The sequence below is a fragment of the Gossypium hirsutum genome, chromosome D02 (assembly GCF_007990345.1).
Source record: "Gossypium hirsutum isolate 1008001.06 chromosome D02, Gossypium_hirsutum_v2.1, whole genome shotgun sequence".
NCBI classification, from domain to species: Eukaryota; Viridiplantae; Streptophyta; class Magnoliopsida; order Malvales; family Malvaceae; genus Gossypium; species Gossypium hirsutum.
In genome coordinates this window covers 12,467,971-12,491,968 of record NC_053438.1, presented here as the reverse complement: position 1 = coordinate 12,491,968, position 23,998 = coordinate 12,467,971, and the positions used below count along the sequence as shown (strand labels likewise).

The 23,998-nt window shown below is 31.5% G+C and overlaps 2 protein-coding genes and 1 pseudogene across 3 annotated transcripts; 2 read left to right on the top strand and 1 right to left on the bottom strand.

Annotated features, from left to right (window-relative positions):
• The first annotated feature begins 1,824 nt into the window (after positions 1–1,824).
• Positions 1,825–2,812, top strand: LOC107908351 (probable calcium-binding protein CML44). Its single transcript, XM_016835534.2, has one exon. The coding sequence runs from the start codon at positions 1,907–1,909 to the stop codon at positions 2,495–2,497; it is 591 nt and encodes a 196-aa protein (XP_016691023.1). The 5' UTR covers positions 1,825–1,906; the 3' UTR covers positions 2,498–2,812.
• Positions 2,813–7,549: 4,737 nt separating this feature from the next.
• On the top strand, positions 7,550–14,806 carry LOC107910360 (probable methyltransferase PMT10). Of its 2 annotated transcripts, XR_001687619.2 has the most exons (10): positions 7,550–8,565; positions 9,649–9,798; positions 9,878–10,148; positions 10,453–10,563; positions 10,858–11,017; positions 11,657–11,914; positions 12,040–12,162; positions 12,950–13,027; positions 13,125–13,426; positions 14,555–14,806. XR_001687619.2 is itself a non-coding variant. In XM_016838177.2 (9 exons), the coding sequence occupies exons 1-9, from the start codon at positions 7,912–7,914 to the stop codon at positions 13,321–13,323; spliced, it is 2,004 nt and encodes a 667-aa protein (XP_016693666.1). In that variant the 5' UTR covers positions 7,550–7,911; the 3' UTR covers positions 13,324–13,628. The 2 variants fall into 2 exon arrangements, 1 of the variants encoding a protein (XP_016693666.1); XM_016838177.2 differs by lacking the exon at positions 14,555–14,806 and having other exon boundaries at positions 13,125–13,628.
• LOC107910361 (BTB/POZ domain-containing protein At4g08455-like) lies at positions 13,642–14,923 on the bottom strand (annotated as a pseudogene).
• Between the last annotated feature and the right edge of the window lie 9,075 nt (positions 14,924–23,998).

Here is a 23,998-nt window from a genome sequence, read left to right as displayed (position 1 = left end):
AAAATTAATCATATATTTAATTATAGGAGCTCAATTCATTATTGAAAGATTATTGAAATTATTGAGCCTTTAGAAAAATAAAACATTATTGAAAGATAAAATAATAAAACAACTCTAGAATAAGAAAGAAAAGAAATAATATATGGGTAAAAGAGAAAAAGAAAAAGCAACTGAAATTGCTAAATTTTTACTAGATCAAAAGGCTCCAGTCTGGAGTTAAGCCTCCAGTGAGATGTAATGCATTTTCAACGTACTGAAGAATGCTTTCCAAATAGCCTTGTGTTTACTAACATTTCAGTTGTAATGTTTTTAAGTCTAAAAAAGCTAGCGCATTGAGACCCGATTGCATCCAAAGAAAATCTTAGAAGATATTTTTTTTCAGTTTTTGTAATGTCGGGGAAAATGGGTTTGGGTGGGTGATAACCCGGTTGGGTTGGGAGATTTTTTATTATTATTATTTTGTTTTTTAGGTGAAAATATGTGTTAATTTTAGATTAGGTGATCCAATAATAATTCAACAAGTGTCTATTTTATTTTTAATATTATTTTTTCAAATTTGTCATGTTAGATTTTCGGACTGAAAATATTATTACCATTAATTATTGTTTTTAATTGCTGACATTTTTTATAGAATAATTTATTCGAATTTCGAAATTAATATATTATCATTACAGTTAAATTGTTAATGGATTGATTACAGTTAAATAAGTTTGGATTTGGACCCATTAAAATTATATAATTTATTATTTAAAAAATTATTTTATATTAATATTTATGATTAAATTTAAATAAAAATATTTAATTTAAATTCGAATTAAGACCGGATCAAGTTGACTTAAGATTAAAAAATTGCTAACTTGAGTCGAAACAGGCTAAGCCAACTAAACCGAATAGGTTACATTTACAATATAAATAACATAAAACAATAATTCAAAAATTAGGATAAAGATAATAAATCCTTGAAATTCTAAGATTAAGTTGTTACGCTTTCACAAAATTGATGGCAATCGTGAATTAAATATGATAAAAAATTCTTTAAATTATGTTATTATATCTCCTAAATTTAATAATCGGTAGAACAACAATCTTAGATTAAAATTAAAAAAAAAAGGTGAACCGATAAAAAGAATATATAAACCAAGATCCAATACGATATAATGAATATAGTATGTAACCTTCTCAAGTAACTTCGGATTCTTTTGTATCCACGTGTCTCTATTTTTCACCTATTATAACTATTTATAACCAATTATATAAAAAAGAAAATGGGTCCACTATTATTTGGCATTGGTTGCAGTAGGGCACGTGTTCCAATTTAAGCATATTATTAGTCATTATTTGACTTTATATTATCATTTTACATGTGCCATAGTCATCTCATTTTAGTATTATCATCTAACTCGGTTTATTTGTCTTTAATTAGAATCTAATTTTATTATCAAATTTTTAAATGATATTTTATCTGTATAGGTTTTATTATCGGTTTTTATCATATTTATGTTTTAACTATTCATAATACACTCGACAATAATATTTATACCAATCGATTAAAATGTTTAGATTTGAATTTATGTAAATTATGCTTAATATTTAAAGTTATTATGATATAAATTATGTAATGATATTAGTTAAGTCTAAATTAATTAAATTCTAAAAGGAAGATATGATTAAAGAAATAAAACAGAAAAGGAAATTTAGTCGTATCTTAGCTCAACTGAGAAAAGAAAAAGAAAATTCAATTTGATATTAATCTATATGGGGAAACTTCTTGTAAGTTTCCTTGCATGTCCATCGTCTTCCCCCATAAATGAATTCGTAATGAAAAGAAAAAAGCATTAATCCACTTTCTTCTTTAGCCATTTTCGTATACAAATACAAAGCAACCTCCCCAGCCCCCTTCATCATTATGTTGTCTTCATCATCATCATCGTATCTGCAAGAAGCCTTAATTTGTAAAGCTTCAAGGTTTGATGTTAATGGTGATCATATCCTCTTTGGTGGTAAAATGTCCCCCCTTAGTAAGACCGACTTGCAACGCGTATTCGAGAAGCTCGACAAGAATGGAGATGGCTTCGTTAGTCTGGAGGAGCTGAATTGGTTGCTCCAGAGAATCGGGTCTGTCCAATTCAGCCTTGAAGAATTGGAGCCCTTAGTGGGAAAACCATGTTTGAACTTGGATGAATTCTTGTTCTTTTATGAATCCATCTCGAACCCACTGGCACATGGTGGTGACGAAGAGGAGGAGGAGGAATTGGTCATTCACGGCGGCGGTGAAGAAGAAGACAGTGACCTTGCGAAGGCTTTCAAAGTGTTTGACTTGAATGGGGATGGGTTTATTTCATGTGAGGAGCTTGAATACGTGCTGGGAAGACTGGGTTTGTGGGATGAAAATAGTGGAAAAGACTGCAGGAGCATGATTTGGTATTACGACACCAATTCAGACGGCATGGTTGATTTTCAAGAATTCAAAAACATGATGTTACATTCCCGTTCTTGAGTTATTCTCAAACATCCCCATGTCTGAATAAATAAAAAAGTTTGATTTCATTACCATTTTTGAGCTACGCTTGTTTCTTGCTTCTATGCTATTAGGGATTTTAATTCCTATAAATATTAATGACTATACAAATAATAATCTTGTACATTTAAAATATTTTAATTAATATCCATATGCTTCATGCAATCATGATGTATGAATGTGCTACAGCTTTCTGTTACCCCTTTTTCTTCTTTCTTTTTTCTTTTGTTTTGAGCGAGTTTGTAACTCAACCCCTTTTTTTTAACGTTAGGTTAAAATATGGTCTTATTTGAAGTTTAGTCCTTTTTTTTCAAGAATTTTTTTTTAATTTCAAGATTTAGGTCCAGGTTAAAATTATTTTGTTAAATTCATTAGTGTGTGGTATTTTAAAATAATATATATATACTCATAGAAATTTTGTTTATGGAGCTGGAATTAAGTTGTATAATTTTATGAGAATTAAAATATAATTTCACCATTTTAATAATTTATATTTTTAAATTTTTAAAATTCTAATTTTAGGGAGACCGAGAGTTTACTACTGCTCCTAATCATTTGATAACCATGTAAATAATATATATATATATTTGAAAAAAACAACATACATTTTTAAATTCAATATATATAGACTAAATTCTCAAATTAAAAATATATTACAAAGTAAATATATGAAAATACAGAGAATTTGAGCATATTTTAAGCTTTATGTTAGTTGAACACAAAAAATATACATTCGAAGCGAAAGAAAAACCTTTACAAATAAAACTAAAAAAGACGTGTTCATTTTGATTAATTTTTATTTTTTATATTATTTAAAGACATTTATTTTTTCTTGGGTTAAAATTTTTAATAATGTATAAAATAACAATTGGTATATATTTATTTATTTATTTAGAACTTTTTCAATAGGAATAATAATAAATTTAATTTTTAATGTTTATAGTTTTTGTCAAATTCATTTTTAATTTTTTAGTTAAATTTGGCTCTTAATTTTTTTAAAATAGTTGAATTTGTCCATCAACCTTTCAGAAAGAGTTGTATTGTTGTTTTTTAATAGATATATTAACTAAAATGTTCATTTGTGTGACAATCCACTTGTACTTCATATATTTTTTAATTTTTTTTACAATTAAAATTTTTTAATTGGCATATAAGACAAATAATGACGTATTAGCATAAAATATACATGCCCTGTCATGTGGTTTGCCACACTAATATCGTTTAAAAAATATGTTTTAGTCAATATTTTTGTTGAAAAAAAATACAATTTAACTTTTTTTTAAATGTTAATGGATAAATTTAAATAAAATTAAAAAATAAATTTATCATTAAATCTCATATGTAACTTAATACTTTAAAAGGATATATGGTCAACTTTGTCCTAACAAACAGAAATTGAAAGGAGCATTGAAAGAGCTCCACACGCTAAAAGTACGGTAAAGTACTTGGCGGAAACGAGTGGATCTTGTATTAAACTTTTCAGTTTCACCGCCTTTGTCCCTTTTTCATTAATGGCCAATTTTATTGAATCTAATTTTATTGACAACAATTTTTTTTATAAAAAAAATAGCTTCGACCAAATAAATAATAATATTGTTAATTGTTGATACATAGTATTAATGGAGATAGAGAAAGAGGTGAGGGTTGGGATTGAAGAAGATCGCTTCATCTATTTTAAGGCCGACAGTCAAAAAAGTAGAGGAACTCGGGCAAAAGAGGGGTGAGAGATTAGCTTGTTAGGATTTTAGGAAATGTGAGGAGTCTATCTACAATGCACGCTGATATATTTGTATAGTTATAGGAGAGTGATGATTTTTATCCAATTATGTCACTCAGTGAACTCTGAGTGACCTAATAGAAAATACAACTAGATCTAGATTGGAATAAGGATATAACACTATGAAATATTGTTTTGTGCCGTTAATGCTTAGTTTTTGGGATTTTAAATGTTTAGCTTTGAATTTTATTTTATAATACTGAATTTTGTCTAAATTTATTCTGGTTGAAAATTCCTCACGTGTAGAATATGTTTAGAATTAATAAGATTCAAATTAATTTTATGATTATATTTGTATTTCTAAAAGTGTAAATAAAAAGTATTGAATACTCTTATACTAAAAGTAAACAGAGGACTAATATAAACTAGACTGTGACACAATTATGATGTGGATGAAAAATATAATTATATAAAAAATATAATTATAAAAAATAATTTAAACAATAAATGATATTTTGGTTGAATGGGAAAGTACAAATATTGAAAACTATAGATGTTTATGTTAAAATCTGATCATGTGCATCTATACTTACTATTTAAGTGTTTTACTGAGTTGATGTCACCCTCAACTGAGTCAAAAACTTAGTCGTTAAATTATGAAAATGCCCTTCCGAATGTAAATTAAGTTATATTATTCGAGGATATTTTAGTCTTTTTCATTTAAAAATCACTAAAAATATGCTTATAGCGTGTTTTAAACCCGAACCAATCGCATTAGTAAAAGCTTTAATTTAATATTTTTATACAATTTAATTTTAATTATGCACACTTTATTACTTTCATCAATTGTATCTATACTATTAATGATGTATTTGATTGAGTTGGTGTCACAAGTTAACTTGACACCGACTCAAGATTGATAACAGTACAGTGATAAACAATTGAATCCATTTTTTTAATTTAATATCGTATATATTTTTCATGTGTAATTATCATTAATTAATTTCAAACCATATGTTTTATTATTTATTATCTGTTAATTTTAAACATATATTCGTGTTCTATACGTGTAATAAGGTTTCTAATATTTTTCTTATTTTCTATATAAAATAAAAGATAACTTCAAAATAATATACTATACTTTGTAAAATAAATATATTTTCACTGATATCCAATCGAATTTATATTTAATTGATTCGTGATCCTATAATATATATATACACTAAGTTTGATAACTAACGTCTACTATGTTGAGTCAGTTTTATCAATTTCCTTCCATTTGCAATGAAAATTGTGTATGGACTTCAGTGAATTACTCTCCAAACGAAAAAAGAACATGTAAATTGTTGACCAAGAAAATTGAAGGACAAAATTCATTGGTGATGTGGACCGTCCAAATAAAATTAAAGTAGCGTCACAATTTTAATTAATTATTATTAGTTTTTATTGCGGAAATAAATCCATGGTTGTTGGTTAATGAAATTTCACTACATATATTCAAAATATTACAATTTTATTTTTTATTATAATTTAAAGATTAGTTTTTTTTAAGAATATAAATTAAAAATATTTAAAAATAACAAATATTGAAATACTTTAACAGACGACTATTTGAAAAGGACTTGATATTAAATATAGACAGGTACGGTAATGTACCCTTTTGGTACGTTCCGCGAAGTTCCACAAGACCAAGGGGCGGCGCAGTGGGGACATGTTACAGTTTTGGATCCTAAATTTATATATTCTATTTTTTAAAAAAGATTTAACTATTTAAAAATTATAATTTCGTCTTCAGCCTTTAAATTATATATGTTTTATTTTTTATTTTTATGTCAACTCTTCTGTTGAGGATCTAAAAAAAAGTATAAGCTAGAGTTGAAGACTTATAATGCTTGAATCAACAATTAAATTGGAAAAAATAAAGGACGAAAAATGTAATTAACCCATTGTTGAAACATAAATTAGGGATGGATCCTGGAAGGTGCTAAGTTGACATTGAAAAAATGAAAAGACAATTCATGTATTTATAATGAAAGGATAGTGTTTAATGGATTTTAAATTCATTTTTTAATATTTATAAACCGAGGCTACTTTGTATTTTTTTATAAAATAATATTAAAAAATTAATTAATTACAAAAATAAGGTAAAGAATAAATTAATTATGAAAATAATATGTTTGCTATAATAATTTTAAGTAACACCGCGGGACCAATAAATTAAAAAATATTAATAGGAAAAAAATACTAAAAAAAAAAGTAAATTAATGCCGCGAATGTGTGAGCCAGCATCATTGATTAAAGTTTACTTGTCATTCCTCTTTTAGAGATTCAGGAAATTTTAGAAGAGAATGGATTAAGGGGCGTTTTAACATAGGATATTCTTATGTAAATCTTTTGATTTTATTTTCAACCTGTCGTTGTTTTAAGAATTAAAATGGAGGGAAAAGACATTAAATTTAGGAAAACTGCATTTAAAGTATTACAAACCAATTGTTTTTCTCACTTTTTCAGTTTCTTTTATGAGAAACAACACCACAAACTTTTTTTGACTTATTTTTATTTTTAAGATAGTGAAAATTGATTGTTTGAAGATTGGAGCCCAATTAAAAGTAGAGCAGTCTTAAAGCGGAAAAAAATATTAGCAACTTGAAAGCCCGTGGAGCATGAGCTGCTTCCAGCCTTTTCATTCCAATCATGCCTTGGGCCCTTGATTAATGTAACTCAACCCTAATAATTTTGTGGTTTAACTGTGAGCGGTAAGTTTAGGCTTAATTCCAACATTAATATTTAAGTTGGAGCTTGACTTTTATTCAAGTTCAACTTTAATTAAGCTGATTTATTTAATTTTTGTACTTCAACTTAATTAAACACATTCATATTTAAGTTTAGACTCGCTTGTTATCAAAGTTCTTCCTATATTTGAAATGTCATATTTGGGGAGGTCGATCCGAACCCTCAACAACAGAAGGTATTGTCCCTTGAGAACTAAACTATTAATTTTTTTGATTTAGTCACTAAACTTTTTAAAATCAAACATTTTTGTCACTCTCTAGTTAGCTAGAGTTGATGTGAGCTTTTTTATTGGTTTAATAATAAATTTAATTCTCCAATGTTTAGATATTTTATCAATTTGATCTAAACATAAGATATTCAACAATTTTAGTCCTTAATATTTATAAAATTTATCATTTTAGTTTCAGTTTTAAAAGATTTAATAAATTTAGTATCTCAAATTGAAACGATTTAATATATTAAAAATATTATAAAAAATAAAATATTAATATAAATAAACTTTTTCATAATAGGAAGGATGACGTTTACCTAGGAAGCGTCGGCAAAGAAAAACGGAAGCCACGTGACCGTATCTTCTATTTCGGTATTTCCTCTTCTTCTTCTTTTTCATAATATAAATCTCAGCACATTTTCTACTTGCATTAATTACTATTGAATTTATTTATTTTATTTTATTAAATATTTCCACCTTTGAAGCGTGTACTACACGCTCTTCTGCTCCACTTATCCTCTCTCTCTTCCGCCGATCTTTTACATTCTTCTGCAAATCAAAGCTCTCTGTTAGTTCAAAATTAGAAAAAGAAAAGCTCTCTGCTTCTCTGTTGAATTTTTTTCCTTCCAACCTTCCTGAGAAAATTTACGAATAAAAATAGTTTTAAACAAAATGAAACCGACTGCTCCAATAACTAGTACTACAGCAACCGTCACGGCATCTTCGACGACGATTGAGGCCCTTAAAACCCTCAAGTTTGTTAAGCTTGTAGCCATTGTTGTCCTCTCTGTTTCCCTCGTTTTCCTTGCTACTCACTTATCCTACTCCTCTTCTTCTTCATTCTCGATCAATTACTCCTTACTAACTCCGCAAGCGTCGCCTCCGGTTTCTCCACCACCACCTCCTCCCCCTTCTCCGCCACCATCTCCTCCTCCACCGGCAGTGCGAAGAACGGGGATAATCGACGAAAATGGAGCAATGTCGGACGAATTCTTTGTCGGAGAGTCAGGTTCGAACTCTACGACTGGTTTAACGGAGTTCAGTGATGGCGACGAGGAAGGACGAGAACAAGAAGAGGAGGAAAGAAAGAGTAAGAGCGACGGTGACGTTAGGGTTGGGGTTGAGAAATATAAGGTATGTGATAAGAGTAAAGTTGATCATATACCGTGTTTGGATAACAAGAAAGCAATTAAGCTGTTTAGTAAGAGTGAAAAAGGGGAGAAATACGAGAGACATTGTCCTGGAAAAGATGAAATGTTGGATTGTGTGATTCCAAGGCCAGAAGGGTACCAGAGATCTATACCTTGGCCTCAGAGTCGTGATGAGGTAAGTTTTTTCCTGAATTTTATTTTATTTTATTTACTATTTAAGAAAAAAAATTGACTTGTAATTAAGCTTTCTAGCAAGAGACCTTGATGATTTTAGTAAGGTGTAGATGGGCTTCTTGGTTTCAAGTAATTGTATTTTGGGGTGTCAAGGAGGTTGCTTTTCTGTTGATGGGTGGTTAGCTGAGAAATTAGATGTCAAATGCCAGGGCAGAGGCTGGAGTTGAACTAGGTAGACAAAAGGCGTTTAGTGAGCTTGGGTGATTGCCTAAGGTATCAAGTGAATGAAGAAACTCTTCATGGACAGTCTTTTTTCTTAAGTTTAGTGGTGTTTAGTACCGTAAAGCAGTAGTAGTCTTGGTAGAAAACTATTAGAATGTTATGTTTTTAAGTACTGGCCCTGGATTAGTGTTATCATCTCCTGGATGCATCTGGATTGCTGCTGAAATTGTCTAAGCTCAGTTTTAGTTGTAATCCCCCCCCCCCCAAACCACCATAATGGAAATGCAGGTGAATTGATTTTTGGTGCATTGCAGAACTTTGAGAATGGAGAGTATTGAATGGATAATAGCTTTTGATTTCCAAACTTTATGACATAGGACTAACGAAACTAGTGACTGCTATTTTAATGAAATATGATAGCTACAACACAATGAGATAAGTTTAGCTTAGACCTGCAAGCAACCATCTCTAGCCTCTGAGTTGGTTTAATTATTGATACTTTGCTAGTGGTTGGATTCATCAGATTTGTGGTCTTTGACTTCCTAGTTATTGTGCAAGTAAATTTCTTTCAACTGAGTTAATTTTTTTTTGTTTGTGGAGGAAATTTCTTGACTTTGACCTATTTACCCTGAGCATAGATGTTATGATATTTTAATATCCTTCTTCTAGGAATTTATTGGGTTAAAGCCATGTCATTCTCTATAAATTGTCCCATGCATTATCCAGTTATTATTGTTGCTGCTACAATGGAAACAAATTTGATATTACGACTTTCTTTTGGTTCTATATCTCAAAGTAACTATTTTACCTTGTCAAAATTTCATTGAAGGTTCTTTTTTCTAATTGTGAGTTATAATTGCAGGTTTGGTTCAGCAATATGCCACATACTCGTCTAGTTGAAGATAAAGGTGGGCAAAATTGGATATCAATAAAGAAAGATAAGTTCATTTTCCCAGGAGGTGGAACACAATTTATTCATGGTGCTGATCAATATTTGAATCAGATTTCACAGGTTGTCTGCTTTTCCAATCTCTGCTTGTTTCTAGTACTTGTTTTTGACATGGGTTTGGTAATCAGCTTTCTGCATGCAGATGGTTCCTGAAATTTCTTTTGGCCACCGTGTTCGTGTTGCATTAGATATTGGTTGTGGAGTTGCCAGTTTTGGTGCCTTTCTTCTTCAACGCAATGTCACCACTTTATCAATAGCACCAAAAGACGTTCATGAAAACCAAATTCAATTTGCACTAGAGCGTGGGGTACCTGCCATGGTTGCGGTATTTGCTACTCATCGCTTGTTGTATCCAAGTCAGGCCTTTGACTTGATACATTGTTCAAGATGTAGACTTAATTGGACCCGTGATGGTAAGTTCTTTTTTATTTGGACATATCCTAAACAGCTGCTATATCTTGAATTATTCGAAAACTGTTTGCAACTGATCAAGATTCAGTTGTCTATAATTGACTATTGCAACCCAATAATGAAATTTAAATTCTTCGAACGGCATTCTTTCATGGTTATTTGAGCATAAATCTTTTAGTTGTTAGGATTGTATGTATGCAGGTGTGTATCCTGTGTCTGTATGTGTTTGTAGGATTTTATATGCTGTAATGTACATCCTACCTCTTTGATCTTGATGCTTCTTTCTATTTTTTTCTTATGGTGAAGATGAAATTTTGCTTCTTGAGGTCAACAGGATGCTTAGAGCTGGAGGCTTTTTTGTCTGGGCTGCACAGCCTGTATATAAACATGAAGAGATTCTACAACAGCAATGGAAAGGTAGGCCCCTCATGTCATGTTTTTTACTGCCCCCCTCCCCCCCTTTCTCTCTCCACACACACACCAAGACACTTTTTCTTTATGGTGCTTGATATTGCAATATAGTGTTTTAGATGCTTTGAATACTTTGCTTAATTGAATAATAAGAATGAACCAAAACATCAGTTGCATGTATAATACCTTGATCAACTATGACTTTCCATTCCACCTTTATCATTTTTTATTGTGTAAAACGAAAATAAGATCGATACATTGAAGTAGCTCAGACTTATTTGCAAGCTGATTTATCTACAGAAATGGAGGATCTTACTGCTCGCATATGCTGGGAACTAGTAAAGAAGGAAGGATATATTGCCATATGGCGGAAGCCTTTGAACAATAGCTGCTATCTTAATCGTGATACTGGAGTGCTACCTCTCCTTTGTAACTCCAATGATAATTCAGACAATGTTTGGTATGTCCCACTTCAATGCATAAAGGTCCACATTTAAATGATGATAAAAAATCTTAGATGAATGAATTCATTAGATTGGTACTGGGCCATTCTTTCAGACTCCTTATCTTGCAATATTTTGTTTAAATCGCTCTTCAGATCATGGCCCCAGTGTAATGAAGCATCAATTGCTTGAGGGGTTAGACTTTTGAAACCACCAATGAGTTGAAAATCTCTGAGCGTGTTTTCTTTTACGTAGTATGCCAAATCACTATCTTAATGTTTTTAAAGAATCGTTGTCAGATGTTGGTACCTGTAGTCAGTGCTGCGGAAAATAGAAAATATTTGACTTCTGTAGCCATTTACATTACTTACAAATCAGCAAGAATTCAGCAAGTGCTTAGACCATTCTCTTCCATTTTCATATAAAAAAACCTAATAGATAAAGTACTAGAAAGAATAGCTTAACAGAAGAATTGAGAGATCAGTTAAAAGTTGAGAATGCTTAGACCATTTTCAGGAGTAAGCTGGGTGCTTTCTTGTTACCTTCCTCTGCTCATTAAAAGAATTTTGATATGACACATGGCAGAAAAGCTCAAGGGGGTTTAACCAGCCAGAGTTGAACAACTCATAACAAGTTGCAGTGTAACATGTTTGCAGGTATGTTGATTTGAGGGCCTGCATCACTCAATTGCCAGTGAATGGTTACGGCTCTAATGTTAGCACATGGCCTGCACGTCTTCATGATCCACCTGACAGGCTTCAAAGCATAGAAATGAATGCCTATATATCCAGAAAGGAAATCTTTAGAGCTGAATCGAAATACTGGAATGAAATAATAGACAGTTATGTACGTGCTTTTCACTGGAAAGATTTGAAACTACGGAATGTGATGGACATGAGAGCTGGACTTGGCGGGTAGCATCTTATATAACATGCTACTGCATACACTTTTCTGATTTTAGAATGCTTTTTATTTGATAAGAATGGAAAAGTATGTATTGCATTATTTTGAAATTTTTGTTTATTTCGACTCTTGACAGGTTTGCAGCAGCATTACATGATCTTCAGATTGATTGCTGGGTTATGAATGTTGTTCCTGTTAGTGGGTTCAACACCTTGTCTGTTATTTATGATCGTGGGCTTATAGGAGTTATGCATGACTGGTATAGACAACCTTCACTTTGCTCTGGTTTTCATATTCTTCCAAATCATGTGCTTGGTGGTATTGTAGCATCTATTCAGATTCTATTTAGCCTCGTATATAAAATACATGAAGCTACTGTTTGGACCATGAATCCCACCAAGTGTAATGCTTTTGAGACCACAATGAAATTTTGCAGCATAAATTATGCACCTTCTGTGCTTGACCTGGAGGCAACAATGGTAAAATACATCTAAATGAGAAAAGGATACAATGGTAAAAGATATCTAAATGTGAGAAGGAAATCATTTTGATGTCATCATCAAAATTTCTACTCAGATGTATTTTCTGGAAGCCATCATGTTTGATTTGGGCGAGGGAAAACCTTTCCTCTCCAATATTTAAAGTTCAATACATGGATTTCCAAAAACTCAGCTTCTTTGAGCTTTGGCTTGAGGCTTAATTTATGTTTAGCTAAGCCATATTGTAGTTAGCACATCCAGTTAATTAGAATGAACCAGGATGAGTCTTGAACTAAGTCAAGCAGCTGTCAAAATAGCACTTAGTAACACCAATCTGTGAAACCTTTAAACCTTTTTGGTTGGGAAGTAAGGGGACCTTCCACCATGTTTATACAAGTAATAGTACTTGAACTAAGTAAGAGAGCCTTCCATGCTCTTCCTTGGGTTTCTTTTGTAGCTCATTCATTACTGAGTTTATAAATGCTTTTAAGCTCATCTGTAGAATTTCTACATATGATTTCATATTCCTCTTGCTTTATACTTATGATTCTTAATTTCTTTTCCCAGGTGTGAACCATTCGATACTTATCCTAGAACATATGACCTATTACACGCAGCAGGTCTTTTCTCTGTTGAGAAAAAGAGGTATTATTCATCCTCTTTTCCTGTTGTGTCCTAGTTTATGATAATAATGCACATTCTTAAGTTACGGTTTGTTATTTACCTTCTCTGGTTGATATAGGTGTAATATGTCAACCATCATGCTAGAGATGGATCGCATGCTGAGACCTGGTGGACGTGTATATATACGAGATTCAATCTCTGTTATGGGTGAACTTCAAGAAATAGCAACTGCAATGGGATGGGTGGCTATGCTGCACGAAACAGGTGAAGGTCCACACGCGAGCTGGAAAATTTTGATCTCTGAGAAACGTATGTGATGTGCTTGTTTGATGAATATCCGTAAAACCATGTTGCTTCACAACTTCGGGAAGTACGTCAAAATCACATATAGAAAGAAGCTGCAACTCCCTGAACTAAAAAGTAAGAGCTGCAACTCGTTCCAAATAATATAAATATAATCTATTGTTCTATGTATGTAGTAAATATTACTGATTGGTATTACTACATTTGGACGAACATATACTAAAGGATTTCATTTTTCTCTGTTGTATTCCAAGTGTAATTGTACATTACAAAGTTTGTCAGTGTCAATGTAACCTTTACGTCTTACTGATTCTCTTTAGGAAAATTGTTCCATGTTTCGGTAGGAATATGTGATTTCATCATGCCAGGAACTTTTAGAGAATGTGTTAGGAAGGAGACAACAATTTTACCAATCGTGTGGAATAAAAGGAGACTAAAAGATCCTTCCACTGACAACTTGTAACCCAAGATTTCACCAATCAATGATCATCAAACTTTTTTCTTTTTTTCATATCATCCTAACAGTTCATCCATAAACAGAGATTACAAACTCACACTATCCAAATGATAAACAAAGCAAAATCCTTTATCACAATTAACTATGATTTTATTGAAGTATCCTTAAGAACAGCAGTATTAACCTGTTTAGAGACATAAGCTTCATATATTTCCATAACGAGTCGAGGATCCTTTCCAACTAGTTCCATATACTCTTTTTCGTAAGCTTATCCATGTTGTCCGTAATCAAACACAAAGCTGCATCGAGCACGAGCTTGGCGCCATGCTGGTGAGCAAAGACATAGGTCATGAGTGAATTATCCCAGTTCAATTTTGATACAAGGAACTTCTTGTAGAAGCCTTTGAGATGCTTCACCTGGTATTTTTCACAAGCCCTTTGCTCATCAAGCCATGCTTCTGCAGTGTACAAATAGTTCACAAAGGCTCGCAGAGCATCGTATGATACTTCACTGATCTTAATTGTTCCACTTCTGCTTTCTTCCATCTCATTTTCAAGCATTGCTTTGAATACTGGTGAACGGTTCACCTGGTTTCACATCCAAATATTCATACATATAACAAGAATCAAACAATTAATGCTCCTAAAAGACACATTTCCTGACTTAGGTCCTGTTTTTTAGCTACTGTAAAAGAAAATAGCCATCATCCAAATGTAATTTTCGAAAATTTCAAGTTTGGGTCACATTCAAATTTCAATTTTTTCATTTGAAATTGAAATTAGAGCAGATGAAGCCAATTGGTGGGACTGGTAGTAGGAGTAGCACCAAAACGGCTGTATCCGCGGGTACAGGAACAGGGGGCAAGCCATCATCGGAAGCAACCAAAACGACGTCGGGGAAGAGGGGACCAGGGGAGGTGGAGGCACCACGGTCGGCGTGATCGAGCAGAGACTAAAATCGTAAAAAGGCGACTTTGGCTTTGAGATCTTCAGTTCTTCCTCGGTCTCGCTAGCTTCCTCGTAACACTCCTTGCACGTCCGGTGTCACGTGCCGCGTACATTTCCTTACACGATGTGCATCTCATCGTCTCGGTGTCGCTCTCGCTCTCCGTCTCCGACTCTGATCGGGCCGCCCGGTGATACCGATGCCTTCTCATTTTCCTTTTTCGCTCTACGGGAAGGAATGTGCGGCTTTTGCCATTGGCTGTTTTTTCTTTAACGATTCCCAATATAATTTTTTTATTTCTACTTTTTGTTAAACCTTATAATAGTTTGATTCTTGTAGTTATTTACAGTAATTGTACTACACTTTTTATAGTTAAAAAAAATCTTAACTCATAAATTGTTAATTAAATTATTTTTATTTATTTTTTATACTTAATTTTCTTTTGTCATAAATAATATTTAAACTATTTTTCCTCAAGTTGGTACCTTCATTAATTAAACCATTAATTAAACAAATTCTATTTACAAAAATGCTTAACTCACAAATTAATACCTAAATTATAACTTTTTTTCAAGTTGATAAAACTTTTTTTGTCACGTGCTATCTAAAGTGTTCTTTCATTACCCATTTGACATCAAAATATTATTTCTGTTAAAAAATTTCAGTAATAATAGACCCTCACATCATATAAACTTTAAAAAATAATTTTTAATTATTTTATTTCATTTACATTATTTCTCTCTCTCTCTCACTATATATATATTATATTTTTTCATTCTTCTCCAATTATAATGACAATGCCAACAATGTTCAAATTTTTCCCTCCCGAGATTGAGATGTTAGCAATTTATTTTGTTTTGAATTTCATCACATGCTTACTCGACTTGACTAGATCAAAAAGTTCTTTCATTAATCAAAATCAGTGTTTTCAAAATTAGACTAGATCAACCGATTAGATTGATTGGATCGAGAATAAGCAAGGGTACCTACCCGAAGATAGGGGTTGAACCAATTGACTAGCAACTAATACATACTGATTGAATTAAGCTAAAAGATGGTGCCTAATCGATTCAACCATTAGTTTAGTTTTGAAAACCTTGATCAAAATCATGAAGCCCAAAATGGGAGGAAGAGGAAAGAAAAAAATATAATGTATATATTGTTGATAAAAGTGTACAACAAGGAAGGAGACAAGGAGGAGGAGGTAGTGCAAAAGAGGTCGATTCACCTAGATAGGCAGAGAGCCGAAGAAGGAAAGAAGTAAGGGAGTAAAGGAGACTAAGTGCAGGCAAAGGCTTAAGGTTGCTAAGATGGCCCCAAAAGAGAGATCCTTCCTTCATCGTTCTACAGGGTATTTATAAGGAGTAAGGTCTTTTGTCCAGTAATGCTACGTCACCAAAAAATCTGGGACATGGTGATTGTGTGGTCGACCAAGTGGTAAGGTCGTTGTACATGGGTTATCATCGGGTGTGACACAACTCTGATATTCTTCTTGTTGAGATAGTACAAGGTTGTTACGCCTAGTGGTCCCCTCTTGGAGGTAAGTGCATTCCTGTTAAAAGTGAGTGGCTAGAGGATAAGGCGTCTGGGTGGTAATCAGTTGGGTGAGACGGAAGTCCATCTGTGGACGTCTCTCAGGTATCCTCTTGTGATGTCATGTGCCCCCGCTGTATAGGGGGTATGATATATATAAAAGAGGAAATAATAAATTTTTTTGCCACATAACAAGTTTTAATTGATTATCTTTTTAAAAATAAAAATACACTTAATGGTTTGACTAACTATTGAACTTAAGAAAAAAAGTAGTTTAAGTACCACTTGTAACAAAACAAATGTTTAGATACCAATTTGGAAAAAAAAGTATAGTTTAAATACTAATTTGTGGGTTAAGCCTTTTTTTAAAATAGACTTAAAAGTTGGATTGATAGAGCTACTCATTTGAGAAAAAACAAGGTACCATTTATGACAAAAATAAGTTTAAATACCAAGATAGAAAAATGGTATAATTTAAGTACTGATTTATTCATTAAGCCAGAATAAAAATAGTATTATAGGTTCTGATCATATCTATTTTTTTTAACATAATGTCTAGAACCATCCATAGCTCCCAACCCATAAATAGGAGGATAATACACTTCAGTACACTTAAATCCATATTCTCTTATATTGACAATAATATCCATGCCAATCGAACTAGTACTTAATCAACAGACTTACTAGAATTTTTAATAATTAACTTGCCAAAAAAAAGTATTGAAAGCAACTTACAATTATGATTAAATGGTTAATTTACTAAAGTATAAGTATGTTTTTGGAAGGGTTAGACATAAATTATAAATTTTTAAAATGATTAAAATAAAATTTTATTATTATAGTTCAAGTGGTATTATAGTTGCATGTTAAGGTCATATAAACTTTGGCTGGTGGTTTGAGTCATCCCGTGCTTAGATACTTTCATTATTATTCACAAGTCAAATACTAGCACATTTGTTGAGGCTTGTAGGTAATATCTCAATCAATTGAGGCATCCTTGCCGCGAACTATACATATCTCTTTGTAGAGGTTGGGGACAAAACTTCGATATGGGGACAACACTTTTAGTTGTTGGGGGCCCGATCAGCTACCTGACAGACGACATTTCGAAGATTTCTCTCGAAAGAATTGTTCAACCTCATCAATATCAATTTATTATTTTACAATTTAGTAGTAAATTATTAAAATATAATTTATATTTTGAGGACTAAAGTCCTTACTTATGTTTGGATAAATATTATTAAAGGAAAAGAAAAGAAAGTAGAGGAAGGTTAAAGAAAGGAAATGATATATTTATTTTTTATTTGGATAGTTAAAGTTTATAAATGAAAGTAAAGGAAAGGAATTGTAGCATCTGTTGTTTAGTTAAATTGTGAAAATGAAAGGAAATGATATGTTTTCCAATTTTAACCTTTACATAAATAATATATAATAAAATTAAATTAAATTAAAAATTATTCTGCATAAGTTTCATAATTAAAGTGTTAGCCAATAATATATCAACATTTAAAACAAGCTTAATTGATCAAATTACAAATTAAGGACTCCTAGTAATCTAAATTATGGATTCCCACTAATATAACAAAATAAAAAATAAAATAAGATTGTTAAAAGTTTTAAAAAATATAATTTAATGATACCTTGAGATCTAATAATTCAAAAAAAAATATACAAAAAATTTTAAAATTAAATACTCCTAGTTATTTAAAAAAACAAGAAAATAAAAATAAGATTTTAAATTTTTTTAAAAATAAAGAGATAATATAAAAATAAAAAAAATATAATTTTTTTAACTTCAAAGTTTAAATATTTGACAACTTAAAGCAATATAAAATAGTAGAAAGAGAAACATAGGGTTCAATATATCCAAACATTTCCACCAATATATTTTCCTCTACTTTAATGTTAATGTGTAATGTTATATATGAACTTTAATTTTGTGCGGTTTTATACATAAAATTTTGATTTGATTCAATTTTCACAAATTACTAACAACATTATTGAATTAGTGCTATTTTATATTGATATGAAAATGAATGTATGTATTTATTCTTTTAAATATATACAATTGAAATAAAATCAAAATTTTATGTATACATATGAGTTGCAATTCACTGCAGATACCAAAAGAAAAAAACAATTTCAATAAAAGAACCCATCAATTTCCATGGCTCACTAGTACGTCCATCAAAGAAAATGGTTCCAATTATTGGTTTTTGATTCTAGGATTACAACATGAAAGTTTTTTCCTTTTCCTCTTCTTCTCTATATGTTCATGTTATGAATCGAATCAATCAAAGATTTGGGGATGGATAACTTTTTTTGATTTGGGTATTATTCAGCTTAATTTTTTAAGGGTTGCTCACATAAAGGATTAAATCTTTCAAAATGGTCATATAATAACTTAATCTTTATAAAAGTATTGAAATGAAAGCCAAAACTTTCGAAATGGTCAAATAAGGGCTTAACCTTAAATAAGGAAAAAACACCTTTTATAAAATGCTCAAATAAGTTCAAATGTCATATATCAAGTTTCAAATTATGTTCTGATTGCTCTCTTTTTCTTTCAAGCAATATCCGAATTAGGTGTTATGTGTTTCATTCTAAACAATCGACATTTACCTAACTTTTTCTACAAATTGGGCTGAAGTACGTGAAAATTTTTTATTTGAGCACTACTATAAATGTTAGGCCCTTATTTGACCATTTTAAAAAAATTGACCCTTACGTGAGCAACATCTGAAAGATTGAACCCTAATTTGAGTATTTATCCTAGATTAATGGCAGGTTCTGATTGTCTATGGAGTTTTTTTAAATTAAAATAATAATGAAAGTTTAGATACTTAAAATGAAAAAAAAAACCTTTGGGAGATTTTTTTTTCATTTAAGCCTTAAAAGAAAGGGTGAACTATATCAGTAGTAACCCAATTATTAGTAAATTTTCTTTTTGGTCACCCAACTATAAAAAATTACAAAATGGTCACTCAATTATTCAATTATTGTCTTTTTTGGTCACTGACTAACTAACGGCGGCAACTTTTAAAATTGATCAATTATATGCCATGTAATACAAGGATAGCCTGATTAAAACTCCAAATTAACAATTTTGACAAAAATACTTACAATTTTAATGATTTGAGTGAAATTTTTAAATAAAAAGTAGGACTTAATATTTAACTTTTTAAATTTATGAATTAAATCTCAAATTTTATCAAACATATTTGAACATTGATTAAATATTAACATCTTGATTTTTAGTTTTATTCCTTTAAAAGTTTTTCAAATTACCTTGTACCATAAGTTAGTAAATAGTTTTGCTTTCACACTAATAATTACTACATTATTTATTTATATAAGAAAATCTATTAATTAAAAATATTATAATGTAAGATTAAATCATATTTTATAATTTTAATAATATTTTTTGATTTTTAATATACTTTTTATAATTTTTATGAGAAAAATATAAGATTAAATAAGAAGCTACCACGTGTCACCATCAAATTGGTCTATTAATAGATTTTAACAGTCAACATGGTCAAAGACGGAAATCGTTAATGGAGGAGCTTAATTATTTTTTTTGTTAATGACAAGAGCTTAATTGAGTGCGAATTTAGTGCCAAGATTCAATTGATTTTTTTTTCATTTTTTCTTTTAAGGGTGTTTTATACCTATAAGCACTATTTATTTAAGAGAAAGAAGATTTACCTATAAGCACTATTTATTTAAGAGAAAGAAGATTTACTTCAAAGCACGAAGAAGGTGAAGCATTCTAAGATTCGATAGGAATCACATGGAAGAAAGATTGTATCATACAAAGATAAACTAGTGGGGCAGGAGTTTAAAAGCTATAAACAGTTGATCCTAGATGGACAAGAGGGAGTAGATGATGCAGAAGACGGCTCAGATGATGTTTGTCAAGAACAAGTCATAAAAGACAATGGTAAGGCGGTGGGGGAGACCCTTATAGTAAAGGTCTTTGGGAGAACAATAATATATCAATTCTTATTCAAGATAAATCAATTATACATTGAAGACTATGATACATCTATGAATGGAGATCCATGGTTTATCACTAGTAATTTTCTTATTACAAGGAAAAGGAAACCAAATTACATAACATCGGACGCATCCTTCATTTCTATCGGGGTTTTAGTAAGGTTGTTGGAGCTACCATTTGAATACTTTGAAATTGAAATCCTATCTAAGATTTGTAAGAGTATGGGGAAATTACTCAAGAATGGACAATGCTACTAGCTCAGGAAGAAGGGGGATGTTTGTGACACCTCATACCCAACCCGGTTGTTAAGTCCAAATACAAGATGCTACATTCATTGTCGGAGCAACTTAGATTAACTTGTACTTTGAATTCGACATGGAAATCAAATCGTTTATCCATTCATATACAACCATTTGCATTGATTTAAAATATTTTAAAATCATTTAAGAAAAATTTAGAAACATTTTAAATAGTTCTTAGTGTTCAAAGGTGATCAGGACCAAGTACAGGTCTCCGGAGGCCGAAACAACTCAAAACAGGGGAGAAACCTTGTACTAATCTAGATGTATTGCTACATCCTAAGACTTATTGATACAAGTCACATGTATTGAACACTTTTACTTATTGACATACCTGTACTGATACTGCAGGCCACTTGTACCGAAACAAGTTTACCTGAACCATAAATCATCCTAAAAGTCACCTATTTTGGTCATAAATAATACTTAATCATTTCCATGGGTTATGACATACAATAATCAAGTTTTAAACACCATTTGATCATACAAATACACATTTAAACACATGAAACATAATCATGTTCACAATCTACCATACTTAAAAACACCATTTTAGTTTACTTGACAAGCAAGCAACTCATAATACATATATCTCAACCAAGAACATAATATAACATACTCAATTTGATCAACATATGTACAACTTGACTTAGATTATGAATCCTCTATTTCAATTATCCAAAATCAGCAAGATTTACTCCAACAACTACATTTAACTTTAGATACACACTTCTAAGATTCAAAATAACAAATCAAACAATAATGGAACTGAGTTGTAACATTTAATTGTCTTCGAGCTAAACGATCAAAATCTATCTTCAATTGATATTTACGTACAAAACAAACATGTTTGCAAGTTGAGCATTAGATGTTCAGTAGCTATTATAATTTGAATTCATTACATAACATGTAAAATATATAAACATGCTATTTATTCATTACATTATATCATCAAATCAATATCACAATTTAAATCAAGATCACAATGTAACTCAATATATATCATAACATTATTCATTTGGTACTCACAAAAATATAAGCTATTTTCGTAGTGCTTCAATAAGATTTCATAATTCAATTTTACTTCGTATATTAATAGGAACTTCTTATAGGAGGTAGCAAAAAAGCTAAGAAAACCCACCTTTTGAGTTGGGAGAAAATGACACAACCTAAATCTAGGGGTGGGTTAGGGCTCATAATGGCTAAACCTAGAAACCAAGCCCACTTAATGAAACATGGGTGACGCCTCATTCAGGAGTGAGACAAGTTATGAGCAAAAACCCTTCTAGCAAAGTATACAAATAAGTCAAATGCTTCTTATCTTAGGAGAAACATTTTCCCTACTTGAAACATGCTTAAAAAGGTTTAGGGTTTGGGATAAAGGATTACATAGGGTGGTACATAATGGTATAACTGTGAGGTTATGGGATGATAATTGGTTTGGGATGGGTTTTTTATGACACCTTGTTGAGGGAACCCTTAAGGAGGAGGAAAGCTCATTGACCAACAAGTCTGTAGGAAATGGGAAGTTGAAGGCCAAAACAACATCTTTATCAGTCTTCCACTTGAAGTCAAGAAGACCTTCCTTAGCACTCCTTTATCAATCGAAACAATTCAAATGATCCTTTTTTTGGGGTCTCTCCAACACGGGTTCTTTCTCCTTTATGAGTGCCTACAAGCTTGGTACTGGAATACATTACCTTGCCCTCTGTACGAACAAAAGCCTTTGGGAGGAAATTTGGAAAGCCAAATTTCCATTGAAAATAAAAATTTTGCTACGGAAATGTAGCTTGAAAGTCCTCCCAATTCATTAGCTCTTAAATGGTCAAGCACTTAATGATATGGGGTAGCTCCCCTTTTTCTCAATTAGTTAAGAAACTATTGAGCATTTATTCTATACCGGCCAGTCCTCAAATCAATGGTGGGCTACCTTACCGAATAGTTCTAACTACTTGCCAAGTCACTTTGATAATTGAGAGAATTGGTTGTATATAAATCTTACTTCCAAGAAGTGGGTTCATGGTCCCAAACTTCCATGGTGTGTGGTATTTTATTTGATGTGGGAAATCTAGATTCAAATTGATGTCATTGTATTTGGTAACCATTGTCAACAAGAGGAAGCAATTGGAAGAGTAAATAGGAGCTAGAGAGTTTTTTGCCTTAGCTGCTTCCACAAAATGAAGATCATTGCCAACCTTTTGTCAGTCTCGTGGAATGCCCTTGTTGGATCACTACACCAAAACAGGTCTTTAGCGGCGTTTTTTAACTCCACTAAAGGTATTTGCGGCGCTTCCAGAAGCGCCACAAAAAAGGCCGCTAACGAAAACGTCGCAAACGTTTGCAGCGTTTACAAACAAAAACGCCCTAAAGACCATGTTCTTTAGTGGCACTTAGAAAAAAACGCCGCTAAAGACAATGTTCTTTAGCAGCGCTTGTATACAAAAACGCCACTATTTTTGGGATTTTTTTATATTAAATTTTTCATTTTTTCAGCCCTCATGTAGCAACAAATCAAAAGTAACCAGATTTAAACCAGCCAAAAGTAATAAATTTATATAATATTTCAAATTAAACGAATACAATAATATTAATATCAATAAATAAAAGTGAATTCATAGTATTTTTGCAAAAATGTTAAATGTTAAAATGATAAAAACATTTATGTCATACACTATGAAGGCGGAAGTTGTGACTGAAACATCTTCATCACAGCCTGAAGCTGTTGCTGGAGTTCGTCGTACTTTTTGGCTTGCTCTGCTTCTCTCGCTGCAGCTTCTGCTTCCCTCGCTGCTGCCTCTGCTTTAAGTTGTAGCTGGAGTTCTTCATATTTCCTTTGAACCTCAACTGTGGTCTCTTGCATCTCAGCCATCTGGTCTTTCAACCTCTGAACTTCAGCTTGAGCCTGACTCCCCGAAGCCATGTATTGGTGGGAGCTGGATCCAAAATATTGGGTTGGGCTAACAAAAGATCCTTGAAATCGAACCCGACCATACCTTTCAGGACCCAAAACTTCAGTAATAATCCGGTTATCAATGTCTTCAAGATGAACAGAACTATCACTAGAAGCAATCGCTTTGTACTCCGCCTTTTTATCCTTTAGTTTTTCCTAATAAATAAATCACATAGTTAGGAACGCAATATTATATATTAAAAAACATATGCAACATAACAATAGTCGCATTACAAGCAATGAATTAAACCTTTAGAAAATAAACACTAAAAATAACTAAAATAAGTCAAATCGTATTAAGTAAACGTACCATTATTTCACCAGCTTCAGGAGTCATGGGAGATCCATCTTTCTTCTTATGTGTAATTTCAAAAAGTTGAAGGCGTCCAACTTTTTGACCGGATGACAGTTCCTACAATATGGTAGTATAAATATTATTTAACAGAAAGTTATACATATTCGACAATATTAAAAAAATTAAAAATACCTCCGCCTCAGCTACAC

What these genes read in the sequence shown, in the direction of transcription:
- LOC107908351 (XM_016835534.2), top strand. Translation starts at nt 1,907, where the DNA reads ATGTTGTCTTCATCATCATCATCGTATCTGCAAGAAGCCTTAATTTGT.
- LOC107910360 (XM_016838177.2), top strand. Translation starts at nt 7,912, where the DNA reads ATGAAACCGACTGCTCCAATAACTAGTACTACAGCAACCGTCACGGCA. An exon ending in ACTTAATTGGACCCGTGATG is followed by an intron (nt 10,149 to 10,452) that starts GTAAGTTCTTTT and finishes CTTATGGTGAAG; the next exon opens with ATGAAATTTTGCTTCTTGAG. An exon ending in ATGAGAGCTGGACTTGGCGG is followed by an intron (nt 11,915 to 12,039) that starts GTAGCATCTTAT and finishes GACTCTTGACAG; the next exon opens with GTTTGCAGCAGCATTACATG.